We start from the raw sequence: 27,327 nt of genomic DNA, 5'->3' as shown, positions 1-27,327 counted from the left end.
TGTAATAAAAATAAGTTTGTTATCAAAAAGCTAGGATTTACATTCTTTTATCTATAGATATATATGTTTTGAGGTGAATCTGAAAAGCTCAAGGCTTGCAGCTTCTTTAGGAGATACACAAAAGCAGTTTTCCATGCAGGCTCCCGTTGTTGAGGGTTTTTGGTGGTGTTTGAGTACCAGTGATTGGATGTGCTTTGAGGACTTAAAATCAGCATCTGCCAACCTGTAGGGGATGTAATCTCTGTTGAATATAAACCGGTAGCTTTTTGGCAGAAAACAGATGGCAGAGATATAGCCCGTAACCCTTGGTCTCTTCAAGCTGTCATGTGTCCTTGAATCATACATCATTCTGTGTCCTCAGCATACCTGCAATATACATTAGGCAGTACTTTTGCACAGCTTGAAGCCTCCTGTTTTACAATTTCTTTTAGGCGTGAGGAGATAATTCATAGCCTTACTATGGAGATAAGAATGATACGTGTCAAGTGTTAGTGTGGTTAGCACTCCAGGAGTATGCGTACCTGGCAAGAAATTGCTCTGGCTGGGAAACAGGTTCAGGGTGTCTGGGAGCTGGACTTAGTGAGAGTTAACGATGCCTGTCTGGGTGCTGCAGCTTCTGGAGACTGTGTGTCTTAATTCACCACAGCAAAATACTCTCCTTCTTCCTACAGTACAGATCTGATCAATATACTGTAGAGATTATTGTCTTGGCCAAGTGTGTCTCATTTCATTTGAGATGAATTGCTGTCTAGACTGTATTGATTATTTTGATTAGGTACCTGCAGTCCAGTACCATAGTCACCAAACCTGGAGATGATACTTATGCTGTCTGGGGTTCTGACATCTGAGGTTAGATGAGATGAATTCTATCTTAAAAGCTTGTGACCTGGTGTAGAGAGCAGATGTAAATAAGTTGTGTGAGATGTGCACTCTCACGCTGTGCTCTCGTTGCATTGGTGAAATCTAGGTACTTCCTGGAGCTACCATTTGAGGCTGTTGTTTTCACAAAGTTGCCTCTGTGAAGTACAAGTAGGATCTAAGGTTTTAATTTAATATCCAGGTTTTGAATATTAGTCAGAAGGCTCTGAGAGATGGAAGGACCAAAATGCAAGCCTAAAAGTTCATGGTAAGACCATTCAGCTGTGCATTTCTTACATGTGTATTTGCTTTATGCTTTGGATTAATCTCTCTAGATAAATTTTGCTATTATGAATCATGAGAATATGTCATGCTAAATAATTATACTTGCATAAATCAGTTTGGTTAATTTCCAGAGTTATCACAAGTTTACCTAATATCAAAACAAAAGCTTTTTTTTTTTTCAACTATTAGTCATAACCAACTTAATACAAGCAAATGCTGATATTACCTCATGCAGCTGACATTTTATTACTTCCTGATGTTATTTTAACTTAGCATGATATTTTTTAGATCTTTATGAATAAGATTGTAACTTTAAAGCCAACTTCATAATGTGTTGCATCATTACTGAAAAAAAGCTTGTGTTCTGAAAGTTATAAAATAGGTCTACAATAGCAGAATATATTGATCACTTATAATTTCCCAATAAACTTTTTGAAGGCTATTGTAAAGACTGTATAATGTTATTGATAGGAAACAGATCGAAGGTAGACAAATTCAAATTCCAGTGATATGTTGAATTCATTCAAGCTTGATTTGAAGATGACTTCATTTTTATAAAAAAATGACTTTAATTCTTTCTTTCATAATGAATTTTGTGTAAATGAGTGTAAGCTATACTGATAACAAAAATAGCAACAGCATTCCTCAGAAGGATAGGGTCTGTACATCTGTTTTTGTTTCTGTGCTCACCAAAATGTTTGTAAAGTGATTGTTGTATTTACTTTTTCTAAGAATACACAGCATAACTACAATTAAGCATTATCAGTTTGGAAACTGACATTTCAGAAGGTCGTCAGTGATGGATGAAATGTGAATAATACAAAAGCAGAGAATGTGGATAGGTTGAGTTAGTAAGTTCTCCCAGTACCCAAAGAATGTAAACATTTTAAATAATGTGTAGTGCTTTTTATTTAAGCTGATTTAACTTTGATTTTGTTCAAATAGTAGTAAAACTCAGTTTAATAGACCATCACTTCTATCTGTTCATTTTTTCTAGTTAGTGTCTGTCATTGATGCTACTTCTGGAATGACTGTTACAGTCTCTTAGGATTTTTGTGTGTGATCTTACACCCTTTATCATAAATGATCAGCTAACTTGCTTAGTACTGCGAGGGGGAGGTTTTGCCTTTACTCTCTCCCCACCGTGTCTGAATACAACACTAGTATTCATTTCACTTTAAATTTTCTTTAATACATTTGTGTTGGTAACTGGTAGGAAAGATGATGGCAAAAGTAATTCACACAACTGACAAGAAATGTGTGGAAAATAACAAGTCTTTCACTTCAATATAATACTTCTGTGTGACAATCTCCTCTCATATTGTATATCCTCAGTCATCTATCCCCTTCAGTCTCACTCTCAACACCTTTGGATTAGTGGTGGACAACTTTTAAGCATCAAACTGTAATTTGCAGTATTGGAAATTGGAACACTTAGCTATCAAACCAGGCAAATGCTGCAAACTGCTTTTTTCTTTTGAACATTCAAAATATGCTCACTTGAGTCTGTATTTCTGATGCAAATGGATGTTATAAAAGTGTAGAAAATAGGAGCCCAAAAAATGTTTCTGGATAATCCTTAGTTATCTAAAAAGTAAGATTCTGTTTTTGAAATAGCTGCTTAAAATATTTTTTTCCTGAAATGATTTCAGGCCTTGGTCAATTGGGATCCAGTAGATCAAACCGTTCTAGCTAATGAACAGGTGGATGACAATGGTTGTTCGTGGCGTTCGGGAGCAAAAGTGGAACAGAAGTACCTCAAACAATGGTTCATTAAAACTACTGCGTATGCAAAGGTATGAGGATACTGCTTTTGGAATTTATGGTAGCATTTAAGGAGATGACTCTTTTCCCAGAAATATTTATTAAGCTGAATGTGGTCTTTTATGTCTACATGTTTGCATAATATGTAATTATATAATAATATATGTGATTTGTCCCTTTTCATGTGTGTTTTTTGTTGTGAGCTCAAATTTGGACTGCAACGTACAGCATATCTTCCACATTTATGAGTTCTTAAAAAAAAAAAAGTGTCAACTTCCTCTTTTATCTGGATGAAAACTTTATTCCATTCGAGTGCTCTGTGTTTTGGGACCTCAAGTATAGATTGAGCAAGTTATATCCAATAAAATATTAAAAATTAATCTTTAATAAAGCTCCATATTCAAGAGACCTAAATTCTACCATCTTTTAGGAAGAATGCATGTCGAGTCCGTTCATAATCAAGAGAAAACCTTAGATTTCATGCCTGATCCATTGATTCTCTATGTGCAAAGAGGATAGTTGAGATGTACTTTTTCTGATTGTTCTGGCAGTAAGGGGGGAACAATTGCTGTAGTTGAAGGAAAAATTGAACATGTCTGCACAATCACAAAATGATCACAAGGTTCTGAGCTCTTTATTAGTGCTCTTTTTGTCAGATTTCATGATCACTGTCATGTTTCAGGGTCTGCCCCAACTTACTGTTTGCCTCAGTTTGAGGCTGGAAGTTCTCCAGAGTTTCTACTCTGACAAATACATTTTTTGTCTGTTGTCTTTATAGAAGTTATAGAAAGTAATGACTGATATTTCTGGGTTGCATCCCTGCTTGACCAAATTACTGGACTTTTATTTCCCACTGAGAGAGGTGAATCAGCCTTAAATTTCTACTAAAAAGAACTCAACCTTGAAGTGGAAACCTTTCAGTAACCTTAAAACACTTTTGGTTTACAGGATTATTACCTTTCGCTCATCCACCCTTCTCTAGGGAGGAAGATCTACCTTTTTGCTTTAGTCTCTAAGTTAAGAAATACAATTGTAGGTAAGACATAAGCTCAGTGAATGATCAGGTCTTCCAGATTTCATTATCCAGTAAGTAGGCTTTACTAAAAGCTAAGGACCTTTAATATCCACAACCATTTACCTCCCTGCAAAACATCTCAAGAGACTACTGTATGCCCTACCTATTAGAAGATAGAGGGTTATGGTGCAGAAAAGCTGCTTAACATCTCATCATGAGTGAGAGGTGCTTCTATTTCTTATTTAGGGATAAATGTTTGAGTCAACCTCCACCAAACCTTTAAACATTAATCTAGAGGACAGTGAGTATTCTATGGATCTCTATAAAGCTTCCCAAAAGTTTGTTCTGTGCTTGATTAATATTCTGTAGTTCATACAAATAAGTCAATGAATTATGCCATCCTGCTCTCAGCTCAAGTGCTTTGGCAAGCATTGCCTTCATGTACTACTGCTTCTCAGTGTAATGACAGATGCTGCCAGTTACTAGCAGGTGGTTTGGATTTTCCTCTTCACTCACTTTTCCATTTTTTTGCATGGTCCTGGCACACTTTAAACAGTCTCACTCTGTTTCTTTTGGCAAGGGTTTTGTACATTTGGTTGTTCAGGGGAATTTTTTTTTTTATCCAATAACTGATATTAGATGGGTTTCACAGCTCAGAAGATTAAGATAAAGAAATTTTGGTTTTTATTACTTATTTTTTTCTTTCAAGTTGCAAATGACTAGCTAATATGGTACATTGTGTCTTACCTTCTGAATGGCCTGTGAACTGCAAACTGCAACTGGAGATTGCCCATGTGAGGAAGACGGTCTCTGAGCTATCACTGACGAGATACTTCAGTCTCTTAGAGACAGTGTGTCCACACTGACATAACCAGGAAGCTTCACAGTAGCATCTCAAGAGAGAATGCCGTATCACAGATTTTATATGCTATGACTTTGACTCCTCTATCTGAATACATTGACTAATTTTCCCCAAAACTCAACTTTCCACACACTTATTCCTTACAGTAGTCACTCCAAGTACTTTTCAAGGGGCTTTTATATGACTAGTCCTAAACTAAAGCTAAACATTTTTAACACCTAAATGATTTTAGGATGATAACATTAGTGATGAGAATACCTTCACTTCTGATGGGGGCGTTATTTGTTGTCTTTGTTGTTCCTGAAGGCACTCATCTGCGTAAAGTGATTTACTTGGCTTACATCATGGATGAGAACTACTACCAGTACAACTTCCTTTTTTTTAATGTTCAGAAACTCTGGGTACATATGCTTCTAATCATAAATGAGTAGAACAAATAGTTTTTGATCTTTACCTGACAGTTTATCAATGAATATACCTCTTTAGAAAAATAGCAGGTTCTTTATAGAATCATTTCCCCTTTTTTTTTTCCCTTCAGTTGTTTGGAGCTCAGAATTAATATGTATATAGTAACTTTCCTGCAGTTATTTTCAGGAACCTGAAGTGAGCCTTCATACTCCAGCATACTGCAATAACAGAAAGCGTTTTTATACAAGCTGGCCTGAGATTGTGATGATTACTTGTCGTACTTAATATGCCATGCTGCTGTAAGAGGGAAATCTGAGAGGACATTATAAAGATTATCTTTAATGGGACTAGTCATTTTCTATGGTTAATCTTTTTGTCTCAAAGAACAAAAAACAAAAACCAATGCAGAAATAGAAATTCAGCCTTCTAGACTTTGTCTGGGCTTGAGATCTTCATTTCCCATTTCTTTTCCAATTGTTTGGTATACCTCTGTGCATTTCTGCTTCTTTTCAGAGTGACCATAAGGCTAAAGCAAGGCGGTTCCAGATTGATGATGTCCAGATCATTCTGATCTGAAGACCTACAATTTCTGTCAGTAGACTAGCCTCTAGATCTTTGAGCCATGCTGCCAGAATTCCTATCAGTACTCACCTGCCCCTGTATTTCCTATATCTCACAGCTTGAACAAATTCATTGACACAGCAAAGATTTGTTCCTTCTGTAAGATGTTCTTACTATCTTTTTGTAAAGCTAGTAATGTGGGGCTAAGTGGATCAGGCTTTCAGTGAGTTGTATCTACAGAAGTTTCACTACTTTTTATTCTGAAATTTTAAAATGGGAGATGCAAAGAGATTAGCAGACAGCAATTTAATCCTTGCACCTCTGGGGGAAGATTTGTATTTGTTCTCCACGTTAGTTACTTTTGGATTCAGACGGTTAGTAATTTTTTAGTGTGCACTACTTTCCCCTTCCTCTTTCTCCAGTGATGCTTTAATGTGGTTTTGGTACCTCATGGCAGAGCCATGAGGTGACTCTGCTCACCTTTAGCTTGCACCTGCAGTGGTGACTACTATTCCTTTAGAAAAGTTTACAGAAATTTAGGACCAAATGCCAGAAAGCTCCACCTTTCTTGACCTTTTCCTGCAGCAAGGCTCTCTGCAAAGCACTTGTTTGTTCCAGAAGTTATCCCTGGATTTTCTTTAACTTAACACAGTGAGACAGCACATTGAAAAATGCTTTATTTCTGGTATGTGACACCTTACCCTTATGGATTAGAGGAAAATATAAGTCTTTATACTGTAACCATTTTTTGTAGACAGGGATCCATTTAAAATATATTTAATGAGTCTGTTATTCTTTAGTTCTTCATGCAAATTACCAGCTAGCAATAGTAAGTGAATGATATGGATGCCTCCAATTTATTTTCTATTTGGAGCATCCACAAATTATCTTGATGTAACTATACAACCTATTTATATTGCGTATTGATGATCTTTCTAGCCATCTGTGTTTCTCTTTCACCCATTTGTCTTTCCTGTTTTTTTTCCCTCTGTCTCCCAACCTTAATAAAAATAAATTCTGTGAACATTAGTCTTCATCTGCATGCTTTATTTACTACTCAGGTAGCAACAAGGCACTACCTGATCAGTGATGGGTGGTGAAATCATTTTCTGTGCTTGCAGTAGTCTGTGTTTAATTTATATGCACACAGTATCTTAGATTCCTGTTGCGTCCAAAGGAACCACCTTCTGTGGATTTGCTTTGAATTCTTTATTTTTTCTGCACCTGTTCCTAGTCCTTCTTTGAAACAAAAAATGCAAACAGACAAAGCAGCATTTAGTCACATAACGTACCATTGGCAGTGTGGTTTTTTTTCAAAGGGCGTAAGTACTGACCATTCTTTAAACATTTAGCAGGAAGTATTTTAGTTACCTAAAGTTACAGAGTAATCGTGACCCATTTTTTAAATCTTTAAATTTTAGATCTAAAAAGGTCTAGCGGCTTGGATGGATTTTCAAAGGACGTTTTATTTGTCCTTTTTTTCTTTTGACAGACTTCTTTGATAAAATTACAATGCCTTAACTGCGATGGCATTATTATTCAAATTGTTGTCTGTGCGTTTAAAATGTTTTAAGCTAAAACATTTAGTTGCTATGGTTACCCAGCTGAATCTGTAGGCAGATTCATTGGAAAAATCGATCTGGAAATGTTAGCATGTTCCCTGTGTATCTGTAAATTGTTATTACTGTGGTGGTGATTTCTTTAAAGCACAGTCAGCGTAGTCCACAAATCAGAACTTGTGGGGTCAGTGTTTGCATTGCACCTGTTCTTCCAAAATTAATTGCATACAATGCATCTTTTTATATTTTACCAAAATTTCTGGAATTTTCAAAAGCAATTTAAAAAATTGAATGATTGAAATAACTAGAGAATACTAAAAATAAATAAATAAAGTAGGAGCAACTTTGAAACTTCATGTTTTGCCTTCAATCTTCTCCCATTTTGCACAGCATGAAGATAGTTTAAATACTGGGGAAAATAGACAAGGCCTATAAATTTCTGCCTAAATTTTTATAGTTGCCATACAGCAGTCTTTTCTTCATTATTCAATTTGTGCAGGCCTGTAGAGACAAATCCTTCTCACTTTCTGTAAGTGTATAACACCAGAAGATCTATTAGTTCTTTTCCAGCTTTTTTTTCTGTTACCACTTCATCTGACAGCCTCTTTGGTCTGAATATAATTTGAATTTTTACATAATAGTCTTTTACTTGATTTTCTTGCTTTTTGTTTTTTTCCTGTGTTATTAAAATGGTTACTTTTTTACCCTGTAATGAAACTGAAGTACTGCATTTTAGAATGTTAAGAATATTGTCAGTACTTTGCATTTCACAGTGAGAGGTAATGCCTCATCGTGATGAGGAATGCTGGCTCCTTAGTTCTTCATGCTGGATGTGTGATTTTTCACTTCCTGTACTTGGAGTCTGGCTCACAGTTTTCTACTTCTATCAGAATGGGCTTGATAAAACTTGCTTTGAAACTCTTCCCCTTTAGTCATGCTGAGAGCTCTCTTGGCCAGGGACCAAGAGCTCCATCTCTTAGTGCTTCGTTAATAAAGAAATGACACCTGTTTTGTTTGCTTGGCAAGACAGGAAAGTGTTGTGTGGATTTCTGGGCCAGGCTGTGCTTTCACTCTAGTACAAATGCAGCGTATCACATAGTGCTACAGTAATATGAATTTAATTTCCTTTTGGTATGAGATTAATGCAAACAGTAAGAGCTAAGTACTACTAAAAATGATAGCAATTCTTTTAAAGAGCTTTTATATTTACAGAATCATTTATTCTTTTTTTTTCCCCCCAAAGATACACTTTGCTGTGCTGGAAAGAGAATGTTTTCACTTAGGCATTGCTACAGTGAGGCTGAGAAGAACTGTAGAAGAGAACCCTGGCCTTATTTTTGGTATTTGAGATGTCAGTTATTTGTCTCAGCTACATGTAGTCAAACCAGAGATGTTTGTTGACCATGGATTATATAAGAGAAAAACTGCTGACAGTTCAGACATGCAGAAGGGAGGACTGGAATCAAACATAGTATCTGTGTTATTACTCCTTTATATATGTTTTCACTATACTTCACACCTGGGAAGTAAGAGTTGAGAGTGACCTATGACATTACAGAGAGTAACTACTGAAGATAGAAAGAAAACAACCAACTAAAAAAACCCAACACCACCAACCAAAAAAAAACAGAACAAGAAGAGATTTAAAACTACCAACAGAAGCTGTACCATATAATCACAACTGGAACCGTGCAAGAGAATGCAAAATAAAGTAGTGGGCATCTTAAATTTAATTTCCTGTACTTTAGTTAGTATATTGCATTTTATTAAATGATTCTGTGTAATCTTTAGTTTATATTTGGAAAAGCTCTTTTGGGAACTTGGTCGAATGAAGTGAATAATTTTGTTTTAATCCAGACATCTTTAATTTTTTCCTACTTTTCCTTAGAAAAAAATGCTTCTGCTTTTAATTTTAATTTTGTTTAGTAAAAGACAGTTTTGTTTTGCTATTTAATTAAGTGCTTTTGAAATTAAACCTTCTATGACATTTTTTTACTGTTCATTTAAGAAGCTTCAGTTAAGAAGTGAATTTGTGAAACTTCATTAGAGTGAATTCACTGAAAGCATAGTAAATTTTTAGCTTTAAAGTTTATATCTAGTGTTTCATTTTATTGCATTTATTACCACAGAGAAGCTGGAATACTCTTAAATACTCTTATTCAGTATGAAATTAATGGAAGGCATTGCTCACACTGAAATTTTTATTTCCCAGAGTTAGAAAGTGAATTTTTTAGGTGCTGATCAGAATTCACCCTTTTTGAACTACGAGCAGGGGAACTTTTAGGAAATTAGATACTCTTGGGAAATTATAAAACATTTCTATTGTTTGATTTAGTGTTTTCTCTTTTGTCTGAAGATTACTAAACAGCTAAAAGTTGTTTCTCAATAAATCTTCAACTGACCTAACAGTGGGGTATGTGAAATTGGTTATCTACATTCAGGATAGGATGCCTTATTTCTAGTTTTAGACTTGGCCACCATTATCCATGATGAATTCACAGCGAGCTTCTCTTGATTTTATGACTCTGATCATCTGTACTGGTTGACTTTCATCTTATAGCTACACCAGAATTTTCTAGTTGCTTAGAAAGAATAAAATAGTCCTGTGGAGCGTTAGTTTACCTTCAGCTTCTCCAGTACCTAAGTCAGTCTTTCTTGAAGATGTAGGAGCCTTGAAGAACAGAAATGCATTATGAAGAGAATAATTGGGCTCAGGCAAACTATAGCCTATAGCTTCTAATCAGGCTTGCTAAATAGAGTTAAAATGGTTAACACAGTGGTATTAAGGATCTTGATGTAATAATCCTACAGTGAAAAATCCAGGCAGTTTTTCTGGCAAACAATTATAGACCATACAGCTTCAGTAGAGCACATGCACACTTCAGCGTGTCTGCCAGCAAAAATGAAATGTAGATTAGGAAGGATATCCAAGTAGAGATTTTATAAAAGTCTGCTTAGTGTGTCCAACCAGTTCTGTGTATTGGCCCAATTTCATACTTTCTAAATTGCATAAAGTTCTTCCGAAGAATGTCTCCAAGTATAGTATATATAACCAGATATTTCTTATTGTTTGGCAGATATATTTATACATGGATTATTCGCAGCAAATAAATCTCAGTTGTCTCTGGGACCTTGAAATTAATGAAATAAGGAGATTTAGGCAATCTTTGTCATTCAGTACACTTGCAATTGTGAACTAAAGCTCATTAAGGTTACTGTGTGATTAAAAACCTTCCAAAACTTTACCATACTTTTATTTATAAACCATCAGAGAAGGAATTTGATTCTTAAGGATGTAGAAAGCTATATTAATCCCAAATGATGATGTAATAGTATGTTTTATGAAGCATATGTCCTTTATTTTACTTTGAGTGATGGGTATGCAACAGAGTATTAACTAGAATGCAATCCTTTTAACATCTTTTATGCATCTCATTTTACTAATATGAATTTTATATTCTCTAATTATCCTCCTTCCAACAATTTAATTTGAGCAGCATGTAGTACGTAGTGTCCATCTTTGTGGGTTGCTAGCTGTTAATGAGACAATAAAGAGCATGTATGTTTGATGTTGGAGTCACAACTAATGAAAAAAATCCTCAACATGTTGCCTTATTCTGAGATTTTAACTGTAATTGTTCAACATATCTACCATCTGTCCTAGTGACTCATGCCTCTGGCTGTACTTCTGCCGAAGGAAAGATTTGGGACATTTATGGAGTATTCATAACAAAAATTTCAAGTGCTTTGAAGTGAAAATTGAGATGAACTTTAAGTTATCCAACCCTTTGTACCTCTTCTTTGATTTTCTATGGATTTCTTTTCCTAAAAACATACTGGCTCAAATTCTTTAGGCAAGTACTAGTTGGAGTAGTTCATCATGCTTCCATACCGTATATTAGAAAGCACGTGAATGTATGGATCTGTATTTGCTGAGTGCAGATGGTCACAGACTTTACAGGTCTGGCTGTGGAACATTCTAGCGAACAAAGGAGCCAACTTTTCATTTTCTCTACTCTGTATTTCAAAGCTGTTCTAATATAGCCATATTTTGAATGTAATGTAAATCCTTATTATTATGGCTTGATTTCTTATTTGTACAACATCACATCATCCTGAAGATCCTCCTCAGTTTCAGAGCCTACTGTGCTCAAGAAAAGATGAGTAAAAAGTATTTAAAAGTGGATAGATAGCTGGAAAACATCTTGCCATTTTAAGTCAGAGCTTGAAAATTTTAGGATGTATAAATGTCTTTTTTCTGACTGCCATCTCTTGTTGTCTTGAACAACTAATCCATTTGTAGCCATTATACCTGCAAGCACATATCTTATGTATCTGTAGTTGTGTTCAGCTAATTAGGTTGCTCACAGTTCTTACAATTTACACCCATTAGGAATATTTTCTGTGTCTATTTTCACTCAAGGGTTCTGTGTTTGAGGTTCAGTCTGTTCAAAGTCATATCCTCTTTTAGTAACAATAGGATATCTGTTGGACACATTGTACCTCTCACGTGTGCCATGTTAGTTTTTCTCTGAAAGAGATTAATTTGAGTCAGTATAAAAATATCTCTTCTTGTCTTTTACCAGCACTGCATTGTTTTTCTGTTAGTTATAATTAAACCCATAATCTTAATTTGCATGCTTGTAAGAGCTGAACATCATATTTTTTTCTTTTATTGCATCAGGCTATGTTTGATGCTTTGTCTGACCTCCCTGAGTGGTATGGTATAAAAGAAATGCAAGCAAATTGGATAGGTGATTGTGTTGGATGCTCTCTTGACTTCTTGCTGAAGGTGAGTCAGAAATTTCAATACTGCTGTCTTGGCTATATTGAATACAACCCCTGAAACGCATGATGGGATGGATTTTCAGACATAAAAACCTTGAAACCTACAAAAGGATAATATTATATGCTCATGCCCAGACCTGCACTGATTCCTGAAGAACGTTTGTTGAAGTGATATTTCTTGTTGTCTTGCTTAGGAAAGCATTTGTGTGTTCAGCTGAAAAATTGGATGAAAACTGTCTGTATTAGTACAAAAATACACGCCAGCTACTAAGTTGTATTTTTATCAATTATTTCTGAAAATGTGCATCAAAACCTGCTGTAGAAGAATCTCCTTCTGAGACCACCATACACTCCACAGTTAATTCACATGGAACATATGAGTGCAGTGATTTTTAAGCAGCCCTCAGGGTTTATCACTCACATTCTGTGTCCAGTTGCTTTAACGTAGTGCCACCTTTTCCAGCTTTTATAAATCTTTTCCTGTACGAGTTGCAACATGGACTTCATCAAAGAAGTGTAGTAGAAAGCCTAGAAGCTGAGAAAGTCTAAAATTCTCTTTAAATTTCAGAAGCAGCATCTCATTTAGGTGAGCTTGGCCATTGCCATTTGTCAGAAACAGGGGGTATACATTAAAAGTGAATAGAAAGACTTAATCAGGGATTGAGTCTGGCTCAATAGTACCATGAAATATTACACACGATTTTACAATGTTTATTTTACTTATATTTAAATAAATTATAAAAGCAACATTCTCAATGTCTTAGAAGTAAATTTTGTCAGAATTTGATTCTGGAAACGCCATGTAGTAGGAATGTGTCTGGCTTTGTTGTTTAGAATTGCATATTTCTATAGGGTATTGTAAATTAGTTATTTGCAGAAGTAGGAAGGGAAATTTAAAACCACTGTACTTCTAATGGAGAAGAAAACACCTGGGACATTTTTGATTCTTTTTCAGGTTAATGGTGAAGTATCGGGAGAGAAGCTGGCTGCTTACACCTACACTCCTGAAGCCATTTATGGAGCTTCCCATTTATATATCTTACCGAGTCATAGACTGCTGCATGGAAATAGCAGTCTGAAGGAAGTCTTTCAGAGGGAGTTCATCCCAGGGAAAGGTGATATTTTTCTCATTCTGCACCTTGTTACAAAAGAGTATCAATCTTAGAGAATGATCTTCAGAAAATATGAGTCCAGCTGAGCATAAACTGTTCCTGTTGAGAGGGAACATTTCCTTTTGATCTTTTGTACATGTCAGATAGTATCACAAAAGCCTGTCTTGACTTCGGATATGGTAACAGTAGCTATGCTTGAATTCTTACTCCTTATAATGTCTGTAAAACTTCACAGTATAAAAGTAACGGAACAGATTCTTGTTTCTTCACATAATAGAAGCGAATAGTCAGAATCTGACTGTGAGCACATTGCAAATCTCACTGCTATACGGTAATTTGTCATTAGCACAGACTGGAACCAGCTCTTGCACAAGCAACGATCTATTCCCTGCATAGAGAATATGTAGGACTTCAGATGATTACTGTGTAGCAAAGTGGATTCTGATATATAGCAAAGTAATACTGTGCTGTAGAGATCCGCATTTAATGCAAGATTCCAATTAAGTAAATTCAGAGTAGCCCTATAGTAGGTCCTGGCATGCAAATACAATCAAGTGGTAATTCTTTTCACTAACTAGTATTAATTGGTCTCCTGTATGTGGTAATTCTTTTCATTAATCAGTGGTAATTGGTTTCCTGTATGTTCCTACCTCATACATACTCTGTACTCAACATCCTTGACCTACTATGCTTTATTGTTTGGAAAACCTGAAATTTACAAGAATTACCTTAGCTGAGGTAATCTTGCTTTCTTTCCCTTTTGTTGCTATCTTGCCCTTTCTTTCTTGACTGTACATTCTCATTTAAATAATTAGAATGATATGTTTTTATGTTTTCTAGGTGAGAAAAAAAGGATGTAATATGCCAAACTAACTTAAGGTTCTTACAGTTGTGCTCTTGGAGTATAGCTTTGTATTTTATTAGAGCTATCCTTCTCTATTACGTGAAGACAATTATCATTTAAATAGAAGTGAGCAACCAGTTTTCAGAAACTCATTTTTTAGCCAAGAAAAATATATTTTAACCTTAGAATGTGGTAAGTCTCCTAGTTTTACCGGTGTGAGATGTCTGAAATAAAGACATGACCCCTATATTGTTCATTAGCTCATTGTAATACCAAACATACATTCTTTTACATTTGTAACTGTAGTTTCATTTCTTTATCGCTATTGTACTAAAGATGAGAGCAGGTGTGTAGAAGAAAGAACATCTTTGTAAACTGGAGAATTATTATTTTGGTTTTATTTTTTAAAATCAAAATTATTGCTGTGTGGGAGAGAGAAGTTATTTTTAAGAGCAGACTGCCCTACCCACTCTGCTTCCTGTGCATGATGCTTTTTGCTTAGCTGTTTTTAAAAAGAGAAAGTACTTCTGTACATTTTTTTAAACAAAGCAGGAAAGCTAAGTGCAATGATTTGAACATAAGAAATTTTCTCTAGTATAGGGATATCATTGAGACCTGAAAAATTAAAAAACAGTAGTCAAAGTAACTAAGTATTTTGTTTGTGTTAAAAAGACAGTTGAGGTATAGTAAGCCTATTCTATAAAGTACTGTTATTTTATTTCAAACAGACTTTGTACGTAGCAGTACAAGCCTCAGACTTTCTTTGGTTTTCCACAAAGATAGGTGAAAGAAAACTCCATAGTGGTCTGTATTTTTGTTATCAAATTGAGTCAGATCCCCGAAGCAGCAATTTTGTACCTCATTCCTGCAAAATAAGAATTAATTTCAGCTACTGTATGCAAGTCTCTAAAATTAGATCTTAGAAGTGAGGCCTTTTATACTTTATACTGTCCACTAAAAGTCCTGAGACCCTGCTTACCAGGAGCAGGCATATTGACACAGAGCCTTTGGCTTTCTTTACTGTTGCATAGATGATGTGCAATGGCTCTTTACATATTAGTTTGGGAGCTGCTTTAAGCTGTGAAGGCACTACAATTTTAGAAATGTGTCCAAATTGAGATCTCGGTTTTGAGTCCCCCAGTTTAGACTATTCAGATTAGATTTTCTTCTTACCAGGCCAGCAAAGAAACACAATTTAGTTTATCACTGTTCTCACCCTTCATTCTCTTTCTCTGTCTTCCCTGTAGACTTTTGATTCCAAGATGTTGATATAAGCCTATCTCTAATATCAGTGTGAATACAATTAGTTATTTAGGTTTTCTTCTTACATTGGTCACTGCTGTGTAGAAGAGCAAGTCATAAGTGTGTCTATGCTCCCCATTTGTATCATCTGAATAACGGAATGGTTTTGCTGAATTTTGAAATGATGCTCGTGACTCTGCAATTCACAACTTAGTAAATTCGTACAACTTTGAAGCAAGCCTGCGTTTTGGTCAAGGACTTGGGTTTTGTTGTTTTTTTTTTTAATTTCAGCCCAAATCTCACTTAGTTTTTTATTCAGATTCAGATGTTTGGTATGTTTTCTAGTCATGAAAATGTATCAATTAGTGAAGGTTTTAATAGCTTTTTAGAAATGCAGTTAGGTTTTTTATTTTCTTCTTTTCAAAATTCATAATATTTCTTGTATAAAATAAGCTGAGTTTTAATCGTAAGTAATGTTATTAGCATATCTTCTGCCATATGTTACTTACCATGATCATTTGTTTTCAGACTCACTTACTTCTGTGACAGCTGTGAACTTGCTTACCAATCAAGAGGTTCCTGTAGTAATCTCAGCAAAAACAAGTTTTGAGAATTATCTTGATACTAAAATAGGTATGCAACAATTATTGTGTAACTGGAATACAGTAGCTTTCAGCTTCTGTGATAAATCTTTGGACATAGGGATTCTCTTATGGACTTTGGAATTCTGTTCTTCATTACTGCTCTTCATTAATGAAGAAGGATGGGTAAAATAGCTATGTAGAATCTGTCTGGGAGAATGATATACAAGATGATATATCTTAATGGAAATATCATAAAATTAGTTCATTTAATGAGCTAAATTTAAGGATCTGTATATCTTTGGAGGGCTGATTACCTATAGGACATGTGTATTTGATTCTCACCGTTCTTAATCAAAACATAACTGTACCATTGTTTGACATAAATATTGTCCAAACAAGACAGATTATTTGCTTTAAAAAAAAAAAATTGTCATACATTTATGTAAATTACATGAATATTTAAAGAGAAATGTTTCAAAGAGATTTCGCCCAATAAACATACAAAAGTTCCAAGTTTGAGTTGAATCTGATAATATTTGTGTTGAGATCAGAAGAAGAGTTCAGAATAGGTTAGAATTCTGTTCAGGTAGTCCTGGACAGTTATCTTAGGCCCTTTCTCTAAAGGAGTGATTCCCATAACTTTAAACTCCTTATTTAAGATTGGGGTTCCTTCCTTAAGCAGAGAAAGCAGGGCATTGGTAGAGGATAATCTGAATTTACTGAAATGGTCTTCTCAGAGTTGTCCTATGAAGCAGCCACTTTTACTCCTTTCCTGAAGGAGCCTAGTCCTAGGAAGCCTAGTACTTCAATCTAGACAGGTAAGTACATGTGCTTAGATGATGTGACAACAGTTCTAAGTAAAAAATTTGAGATTGCACTAAGTTTTACTAATTCCGTCCATTTTAATCTGCAAGGTTTATCTTGAACAACAGCAGACACCAAGCTTTTCGCTGACTGTTGGGTTTTTGCCCCCCCTCATTACACTACCTTCCTAAGTCCTTAACTCTCCTTTATTGCCTCCCTGTGGTTGTTACTTCTGCCCTGGTTCTACTAGTCCTATTTCCTTTACACTACTGCCAGTGTTGGCTTTTGTGGCACAACAGCTGAACCAGCTGATTGTGAAGAACCACGTAGGTTTCTGTACCATGCCACTAAGTATTGCTTTTACTGGGAATATTGTGCAGAAATGTCTTGGATGACCCTCACAGGGCCGATGGAAATCATCCACTTGGGCTATGTACCTTCCTTACAATATGTCCACATCTTCCACTTTAGGAGTTAATCTCTTTTTGAAAACTAGAACCTTCCCTTGCGTTTGAGAAGCCAAACAGTTGAGATACCTAATCTTATTTTTCATTAAAGGCTTCCAGCTTGTTCACAGGCATGTGCTCTGGCCTTATGTCTGTTGGAAACAGCCCAGATCTTTGAAGGAAGTTCTGGATGCCAGCTATTGAGCTTGGTGAAAGTACATTAATAGCATCATCATTTCAGCAGAAGGAACACCAAAAAGTGGGATATCCTTTTTTCCACTTGTAGAGCATATTGTGACGCCAGCTGTTGTAGGCTGCAGGGCTCTTTGACAGATTAGGATACATAGATTGTGCTGTAACAGAGCCTTTAAATTGCTGGAGCTTATTTCTGCGGAAAAGATTAAGTAGTGATTTTGTCTTTTGTTAGTTAGGGAGTTAGATGCCATAGGGGAGCTTTGCTTGGTTTTCTTGAGTTTTCTGCTTCCAAATTTCTATGTATTAACAGAGTTTATATATTTGGGAATTTACCATAGCAAACATTTCACTGCCTAAAGAAAGATGCTTGATAAACTGGTTTTCAATCAAGTAGCTTGTATGTTAATAATTCTAATTTGTGTAGCAGTATCTTGAGAGTTATTACAGTTTTCACCAACCTGATGTTTGCACTGGATTGTTAGAATAAGCTTCTTTGTCTTTTAAAGATGACCATAATTGTGCAAGATTGTTCAAAATATTAAGTGAATTATCACCAAATTCAAAGGGAAAAGATATTCAGAATAGTATATCTCAATTTGGAAATAATACATCCGATACTAACAGATTTATTCTGAAATAATATTGAAATAATGAAGTTAAGACATTTCTTAACTCACTCTGAAAGACAGTCCTCCAAAGTAGAAAAAAAATATGTATTTTAAAATACCTGCAGCAAAATCAGAGGAAAGATGTCCTCATCAATCAATATGAGTGAGAAATATTTAAAGATAATATGTCATTTTGTGATGCTGGTGAATTACTATAATAAAAAGAAGTGAGTTAGGGGAACACGTATTCAAGATGTGTGGCCAACCTGAATAATGAGATGTGAAAAGAGATTAAGCATCAGGTGCTTTAAATACAGTGATTTCTAGGACTTCATTTCACGATAGGAAGTGCTCTCACAAACTATATTCTGAATAGAAATTTGGAAATTTGGTGTTATTCAAATTGTTTTATTGAGACTATCAACAAATCATGTGTTTCTTAATGGGTTCAAAGATAATAATGTTAGAGACAACTGAGTTCTTGTAAATTTTAATACCCTATTACAGAAGAAAAAGATGACATTTACTATTAAAACAAGAGGAATGTTTAATCTGTTTGTTTAGTGTTTGTCATATTAGCAAATTGAATTCAAATTTGTATTATTTAAATACATTTTTGTTATATCTAGTAAATATAACTGTTTAAAAATAATTATTTGTCTAAATTGTATTGCTTTATTTTTAGCCTCTTTCTGAATTATCTAATTTTCAGCCTGCTCGGGCATAGGACATTGATTAACATTTGAAATACTGAGAAAATGTGTCTTAATGATTGCTGCTTGAATTTTACTGCTTAAAGAACAGAAAAACATTTTTACAGTTCTTGCATTTTCAAACTCTTGAGCAAACATAAATCATTATACGGAGAATTTCATAGAGATAAAATGTTTTATCATCAAACTGATGATTGATATCCCTGTTAGTCAATTCCAGATATTTTTTTCCCCTAGGAATTCCTAGTACTAGTGCCGAAGATGCTGCAGTAGCAAAGAATCTGAGCATTTCTTTCACTGAAGTCATTGAAAAACTGCCAGATGGTTTGGAGAAAGTCATTAATTCAGGGGAGGTGAGTATACAAGTTTGGAGTTCTTCCCAACTTATAATATCAATGTAAACTGTTTTCTTGAATGTGCCAAATACTGCACGATTAAAGAGGTTTCTACTTTTTAAGGCTCGAGGTAGATGTGTATGCTATCAAATTTCTAAGAATTTAGTCATACAATCACAGAATAGTTAGAATTTGAAGGGACCTTAAAGACCATCCGGTTCCAATCCTCCTGCTGTGGGCAGATATGCTATACAGTAGACCAAGTTGGAAAGATGCATTTAGTAGAATATGCACTTTGTGTCTACTGTTTGATAAAAGGTAGGGTCTAAATGTTTAGGATGCATTTGGGAGTAATAAATTCAGTAACCCAAAATGAACACAGAAAAATGGTTTACTGTTCACGTTTCCTCAGACTGCACCTTGTGTTGGTGAACCTTTGGAAGTTTCAGCATAAAGCAGTTGATTAAAATATCAGCAGTAAATGTAGTTATGTGTGTAATGTATAAATCTATTTCATCTGTAAAGGCTGAAGAGATCTTTCTAAGCACTGTTCTATTCAGACTGTCAAGAACATTATCATTAGAGCAAGAAACTTTAAATAAACTAAGTAGCTAGTATGTGAATAGTCACTTGGATAGGAGGATATTAAGAAATGAGATGGAGAACATTCATGTGAGGTTCGTAAACTTTAATTTTCTGAAATTACTTTTGTGAAATTTTGTCTATTCCTGCATTTTCATTGATAAAATGTATGACTTTTTTCCATGTTATTCTGTTTCTCTTTTTTTTTTAATCAGTTCACAGGCATGACTCGACAAGATGCTTTAAAAGCTCTTACCCAGCAAGCCAAAAATAAAGGAATAGGTGGAGATCTAATGAGTGACAAATTAAGGGACTGGTTAATATCTCGACAGCGGTACTGGGGAACACCTATTCCTGTCATCCACTGCCAAACATGTGGCACTGTTCCAGTGCCTTATGAAGACTTACCTGTGGTGCTGCCCAATGTAACCACTTTTACAGGGAAGGGAGCATCCCCTTTAGAAACTGTTCCAGAATGGGTGAACTGTGCTTGTCCAAGGTGAGAGAACACTGCATGTACTGCAGGCTGGGAGAGATTGCTTGTTTCACGTGCTCTTTCTTTAAGTGTTGACAACTTAGCACTCTGACACAGAATACTATTCCAGAAGTATAGTTTATCTGACCCAGTGTTGTTGTTTTTTCATCTTTCATACTCTGTAAAACTCTGTATTTGCTACAGGCACCCAATGGTATTTCTTTATAAACAAGCTGAAACAAACCTCGTTCTTATTTGGAAGAAAGAAAACAGGGAAAACAATTATTTTGTCCATGCCCTCAATTTCTTGACAGTATCTCTCACTTCATTTACTGCAAGAATTTCCATTATCTTTCACCAGCAGAGCTCATATAGAGCTTGTGGTGTTTATTTAATTATTTCCTTTTGGTAAGAAAACTAACATCATATATTATTATTAAGAAAATGAATACCTTATCAGCTATATAATTCTTTACCACAGAGGATCGTATTCACTGTACGTTACAGATGACAGCATGTAATTGACATCAAAGGAGATATTAAGTATGTGCATCTTGTCTGTGTTGTACTATTTATTTGTAATAGCCCAACTGTTAAAGAAATGAAACAGATCAAATTAAGTAGCAAGAAATATGTCACGAAAATCAGATGACTGATCTTGAGGACTGCTTAAATGCTGTGTCCTTTGAGATGTATCTATATGTTTTGCAGAAGGAACTTTTAGAATATGAGTTATCCCAGAGAAGTTTTTCATCAGCGATGTAATGCAATATTACTGCTAACAGACTGACCAAATGGAAAGTACGTTGTCAGTCTGCCAGGCAAGAGGACCAGACATAAATGGCCGTAGGGCTCTCATTGATAATGCAGCAGTTTCACAACATCTCACTTCAACATTTGCAGGGTAGAATGTTGATATGGTTTTCATTACTAACTAGGTAGCTTAGGCAAAGCAGTTCTGTGGTTCTCTGGAAATGTGTATTTTGACCTTTGCTGTTAACATGTATTTTAAGTCAAACGTGTTTCTTTTCATGTTTCTGCACAGAGCATTTCTTCTCAGATACGCCTCTTTAATAAAATTTCATATAATAACCTATTTTAAAGTGTGATTCTTGCAGGGAAGCCTTACTAAACAAGATCCTCAGGTTTAGTCAAGTCCCCAGGAATGCACAGGTCTAAAATCCCTAATTTTATCTAATTTTTTTTCCTGATTTAATTGAAAGTTACTTTCTACGCTCCTGGCTTCTTTCTGTGTTTAATTCAGGTATTGTTTCATTGCTAACTTTGCAACTATGTCATTTTAATGTATAGCAAATCTTTATTGCTTCTGTATAGTGGCCACCCTACCTTCAGGTAGATAATCAAGGGCATTTGTTTAGTTGGAGATCATGATGTAGAGAATCAATTTCTCAGTTTTTAATATGTGGTGGTTTACTGAAATTAACTTTTTTTAAATTCTAACTTTTATTTGGCTTTGTATTTTTACATAACTGACAGCTGTCTTCAGTATCAGTCATCCATTTGTGTCTGCTGCAGTTTCAGATCCTTTGATCTATTGCCTTTGTGTGCACAGTCTTCCATACCTCCTGTTTTCCCTTGCTCTGAGATGTTATGTCATCCCTTCCTTTAGTCCTTCTCTCCAGTAATAAGATATTTTCTCATTAATTGCATTTAATACCTCAAATTAATAAGGAAAGCGAGATGGAAAAATATGAGTCTGTGAGTACTCACATCTGAGTTACAATAATGTAAGCAATTACGAGTGGAAAGAGATGTCTAAGTTATTCATTGTTATACAAGTTCAGGTAATTATGTTAGTTGTCTGAAGATCATCTGATTACAGTATTGTGCCTGTTGTATGAATTTTGAAAGATGCCCATGCTGCTTCTGTGTTGATGAGCCATGTCCATTTAGAGTACGAGCAACAGCAGAGACAGCAGAGGCATGAGACAAATACAATTGTGATTCAATTACTATAAAGTATTCTTGATTTTGACTGACAAGCCCTGCTGCTTCCAGTTTCATGTTGGAGAAGTCCCTGCTCATATGTATGATTTAATAAAAGGGCTATTCTATATTAAAAAGTAAAATTATTTTGCTGCATTATTCCTGTAGAAAGAAAATTTTGCTGATAGAGATAGATGTGAGGCAGAGAAAGGGGGGGAAAATACTGAAGGATGATAGTCTCATCAACCTGCCCTGACAAGCAAAGCAAAGCAAGGCTGAAGTATCAGGCAAAAAGGCAGATACAAGTTGCTGCAAAAACATAAAGCTTGATGATTTTAACTAAAGATGCAGCTGGAAAAATTAAATAGCAACAGCTCATTTATTATGCATATCTATTCTATTAAATTTACATGCATTTATAAATTGTATACGTTTGTTACATATAGCCATATAGGTATTTATTATGCATATTGCATACAAGTTTGCCATGGGCTGCAAAATTTTGTTTTAGAGAAGTCTCATTCTTTTAGCATTACAAGCTGTAAAGAGAGATCATTTGCAACAAATGACAATTCATTAAATGTGATGATTGATGATTATCGACTCCTACAAACAAATTATTTGTTTGGGAGAAATTACAGGAAAATTACCTGAGCTTCTAGAATATCTTTTAGAACTATTTCTCACTGCTGTCAGTATAACTCCTTGCAAAATAAATAAATATTATTATTATTAGTTTAAATGTGCTACATGTTCTGGAAGAGATTTGATGCATCTCAGTGAAAGCTGAAATTGAATTAATTATTTTATTTTTTCCTGGAGATTATGAGTGGAATCTGAAAAAAACATTTTGTAAAGATAATCACCTGCTCCTTCTGCTGATTGCTTTTCACATGGTTTGTCTGCTGGTGCCTAACTAGTGAGACATATATTCAGTACCCATTAACCCTATGACAAAATATTCTTGTCTTTGCTATAAGACTGCTTTTTTTTAATAACATTTCTTAAAAAAATTACAGGAATATGTGATTGAGAAGACTTTTATGTGCTGTACAGTCTGCTGTTGCTTCATCTTACAGCTGCTCAGCCTTTTGTTTTGCATTTTGTTTTGTTTGGGAGGGAAGGGGAAGGAGAGTGTGCGCCTGTTCCTTACATTGAAGTTTTTCTGAACATATCACTTTTCAAAGTGGTCAGACTCTTTCAGTTTTAAAATTGAATTTCTTTATGACCATTCCATATGTGTTTATTCTGTTGACAAGGTTGACGCTTCCTTAACAATAGCTGCTGTCTTTCTCTCCTGCTCAGATGTAAGGCAGAAGCTAGGAGAGAAATTGATACCATGGATACTTTTGTGGATTCTGCTTGGTATTACCTGAGATACACAGACCCTCACAACACTGTCAGGTAAGGGGTCCAGATACAAAGCTGCCTGGTGGGCAAGCCTGGCTTACTGAATATAAAGGAAAAAACAGGCCGGATCCACTAGCACTTCTAGCTTAACTGCCGTTGCAGAAGTCAGTTTAAACCTGTGCAGTAACCTGATTTTTTGTCTGCTCTATGGCCTGAGGAAAACAAAAGGTTGACTAGGGATTGCTCCAAAACTCTGGCATTTGGTTGTTCCTATGCCAGGAGATGTACAAAAGCAGTATGTGTAGACACTGTGTGTGTAAGTGCAGGATGAGCCAGGGTATAGTGGAAGTGTTCAGCTAAGGAGCTAAAGACGGTTGTTAGAGGAGGATTGCTATCAAGAGTGACAGCCTACCACAACTCTGAGACTGTGGTAAGTTGCTTTGAGCCTGTCCTCCCCAGTAGAACACTGAGTATTCTGGTGTGTAGACAGGTAGTTCTTTTCCACTGGGAGGAGGAGGGATAGTACGGTGTAACTTCCAGCTGCCAAGAATGGCACCTTAATAGCACCTTAATTCCTTTCTTTTAGAGCTTCAGTAAGTCTTGCTGCTTTGTCATGCATACAGCCAGAGTGAGGTGGTGTAAGAGGAAGCTTCTGCTTTGTACTACTCTGACTAAATGCATAATTAATAAAAAGAGATTTTTCATGTTCTGTGTATTAGTGAATGCAGCATGGACACTGTGGGAAGATAGATGTAGTTATTTAACCATTTATCTGCTTCATAGTCTGTCTGTATTAGTATGGCTGATATTGCCTTGTGTTCTCTCACCAGCATTAAAGCAGCCTGCACAGAGGCTGACTAAGCTGTCCAAAAGCATTTTACATACACCTATCAAATTAGTTTGCCACCTACCATGGCTAAATGGATGTCCATTACTGTCTCTTGAGTATTTTGAGAGCCATTCTGTAGGGCAGTCTGATGGTAGCAAATCTTTCTACTTTTCATACATTGTTCAGTTATTGCACAGATAAATGGAAAGTGTCTACTAGATGATGTATGTCTTCCTGACAATTTGTGGGAGATAATGAGCTTCATGTTGGTGAAGGAGTCTAGTAAGGTGTACTTTGCTTTAATTGTTGACATTTCCATTTTGGTATTCTTGATGTCCATGTAAACTGTCTTTGTATACATGAAGTTTGCATGCTTTGAGAAGGTCACATCAAGAATGCCATTCAAATGTCAGGTTTGGCTACCTGATTTTATGTGAAATAAGAGTAAAATATGCAAGGTTTTTTTTGTTGTTGTTTTGTTTTTATTTTTTGTTTTTTTTCCAAAGAGGAATTAGTGGAACAGTACTGCATTGTAATGCTGACAGAAAGAGTTGCATTTCTTAGATATTGTTACCAAATATAAGGCTCTTAGGGGACTGACTATTTATTTATTGCCCAGAGCAGTGCCTGGGTACATACTACATACCAAGTGATTTAGCCAGTTATTTTTTTGTATTGGCAGCACGCGTTCAGTTAACCTAAAGAAAAGTCTTCTGTGAACACTTCTGCTTCACACTGATCATCTTCTAGTGACAGTGTGAATTTATTGTTAATAATATCACTTAATACAGAGACTGCTTTCTCTCCAGTGACAGTTTAAAATATGCCATTGTGCATGAACAAGAGGAAATTTTCCAGCAGTTGATGATGAAACGGGCATATGCAATATCCAGCTGCCAAAGTAGCAGCTTAGTGTAACCAAATCTGTTTTACATTGAAATAAAAGCATTTGTTCAGATTTCTGTACTAGATTTCTACCTCCACTTAATTTATTTGTTGGGTGTTTTGTTTGGTTTTGTTTTTGTCAGTTAAGCTATGTATGCTTAAACCTGTATTTCTACAAGTCATTTCATCAACCTAGAATTTGGGAGAATTATTCTGTTGATTTCAGAGCCACGTGAACAACGTTAAATTTAGACTTGCTGCACTAAAGGTGTGAATTTCGTATCTGTGGTTTGTGTCTGGGCTCATCTGTGAGGAATAAGGTATTGCTGTCACAAGAATTACAGTTGGAATAATTGTACAAGAAGACAGAATGAGTAAATTTGTTAGAATGGAGCCATGAAATATAGGTTAAAGAATGTACAAATAGTCTATATACGAATATTTAATAAAGTATAAGGTAATGCTAGGATACCATGCAGGTGGCCTCAGATAATTCAAACAACCACCAGCATTCCCTGTAAATTCACTGAGCATCCTTAGGTTTGAGGACGATGACCCATCTGACTGTTTGAATGCTTAGCGGTGTTGTATTAAGCTGCTACATTGCCCTCTAATGGCAACAATGCGGAACTCTACTAAAAAAGTTTATTTTTTTAATCAGGCTTGTCTTTTGTCTTTCATAGCAATATATTTTTATGTAAAACTTGATGTTGGTAAATAATGAACAATATAAATGCTAGCCACAGGATATTGATCAAATAAAGTCCTATAGAGAACAAGAAAATATTTTCATCATGTTCTGAGATGACATAGGTGAAATCTTAGTTAACATTCAAAATGTATGAAAACAATATTTCTGTGGAGCCATTTCTCAGTGGAAATTATTTTTTTCTATTTAATAAGCATGTAATTTCTGACAAGATTAAAAAGATTGCAAAATAAGTTTTATTATACATGTGTAGATGTCAGTAAGTAGTGGTGATGAGCTACATTAGCAGAGCTGATCTTTCTCTTTCCTGCTGTATTTTTCCAGTTATTCTGCATTTTTTTTCAGGCCCTTTAATCGTGACTTGGCTGACTACTGGATGCCTGTGGATTTGTACATCGGAGGCAAGGAGCACGCAGTTATGCACTTATTCTATGCTAGGTTTTTCAGCCATTTTTGCCATGATCTAAAGATGACCAAACACAAGTAAGCCTTATATATTTCTATAAAAATCTTTCAGATCTCATATACTTTGCAGAAGTGCTACTGGACACTGTTGTGATCACCTTGAATAAACCTGGATTTTTCTGCTTGTCAGTCCTAACTACTAGGCTAACTACTTTTTTTCTTACAGTTTGTTGCATTTTCTGTATGCATGCATACACAGCATTTTTTTTGCTACGTGGATATTAACTGGCTTAGAGCAAATGATAAAATGTTACTGTAGATTTTCAGCCTGCAGTAGTTTACATAAGCTAGAAACTTCTGGCATTCTGAATAGTACTCATTAAAAAATTAGGTAACTTTCTGCATGTTAATATCATTAATTTCAGTGTAAGAATGTGTACATATTCTTGTAATTCACTGCAGTTTTGGGGCTGAACTGTGCAAAATAGTTCATAATAGCAAAATAAGTATATTTTTCCTGCTGTCAATTAATCTTTATTCAGTTACTGTACTTAATTACTTTTAACAACTCTTGTTACTGTTGTAGTGTTGTAGTGTGCTGTTGTACTGCTCATTACCCTTTGTTTTGGTTAGGGGTAAAGTTTGAGGCAGGAACATGAGTCATTTCATCTTTCTATGCTTTATCCTGCCTGTTTCCCAACTTAATATCCCAATTTCCACTCAAATTCTGGCCTGTTTGTACCCTAAAATGCCATCACAGGAGTGCCTCAACTGGGAGAATACAAGTGGTGGAACAGTGAAAGACGTGTTCTGTCCTGTTACCCCATCAGCAGAGATGTTTGAATAGATTAAGTCAGAATGAGTGATCTCATGAGAACCACTGCTTGGTAATTTCTGAGCTGGCAACTCCTTCACATTCATTCTTTACAAGTATCCACTTCTCAAACTTTATGCGGAAGAGGAACATGACAAACACATGACATAGTGATTTCACTACAATACTAGAATTTAAGTAGCTGAGCACCAGAGAGCCACTGGAATATTTCTGTGAGTTACTTCATAATCATTTGATGAAAATAGACTATCAAGTTTTTATCACTCATTCTTTTGATTTCATTTGTTTCATTGCTTTGAAATTTTGGTATGGATCATTTCTCTACCT

General features: G+C 35.4%; 1 protein-coding gene across 3 annotated transcripts in view; it reads left to right on the top strand.

Annotated features, from left to right (window-relative positions):
• Nucleotides 1-27,327, top strand: part of LARS2 (leucyl-tRNA synthetase 2, mitochondrial) — a 122,991-nt gene that overhangs the window by 65,130 nt on the left and 30,534 nt on the right. For all 3 annotated transcript variants that reach the window (XM_019616577.2, XM_003207241.3, XM_019616578.2), the window contains 8 exons: nt 2,796-2,939; nt 11,997-12,104; nt 13,056-13,215; nt 15,827-15,931; nt 18,886-19,001; nt 19,781-20,064; nt 23,293-23,391; nt 26,106-26,243. In XM_019616577.2, coding sequence (XP_019472122.1) covers nt 2,796-2,939; nt 11,997-12,104; nt 13,056-13,215; nt 15,827-15,931; nt 18,886-19,001; nt 19,781-20,064; nt 23,293-23,391; nt 26,106-26,243 — 1,154 coding nt within the window. The remainder of the gene's footprint in view (nt 1-2,795; nt 2,940-11,996; nt 12,105-13,055; nt 13,216-15,826; nt 15,932-18,885; nt 19,002-19,780; nt 20,065-23,292; nt 23,392-26,105; nt 26,244-27,327) is intronic.

The sequence above is a fragment of the Meleagris gallopavo genome, chromosome 6 (assembly GCF_000146605.3).
Source record: "Meleagris gallopavo isolate NT-WF06-2002-E0010 breed Aviagen turkey brand Nicholas breeding stock chromosome 6, Turkey_5.1, whole genome shotgun sequence".
In the NCBI taxonomy this organism is placed as follows: Eukaryota; Metazoa; Chordata; class Aves; order Galliformes; family Phasianidae; genus Meleagris; species Meleagris gallopavo.
Note: the sequence above shows the minus strand (reverse complement) of the source record. Positions and strands in the feature narration are given on the sequence as shown.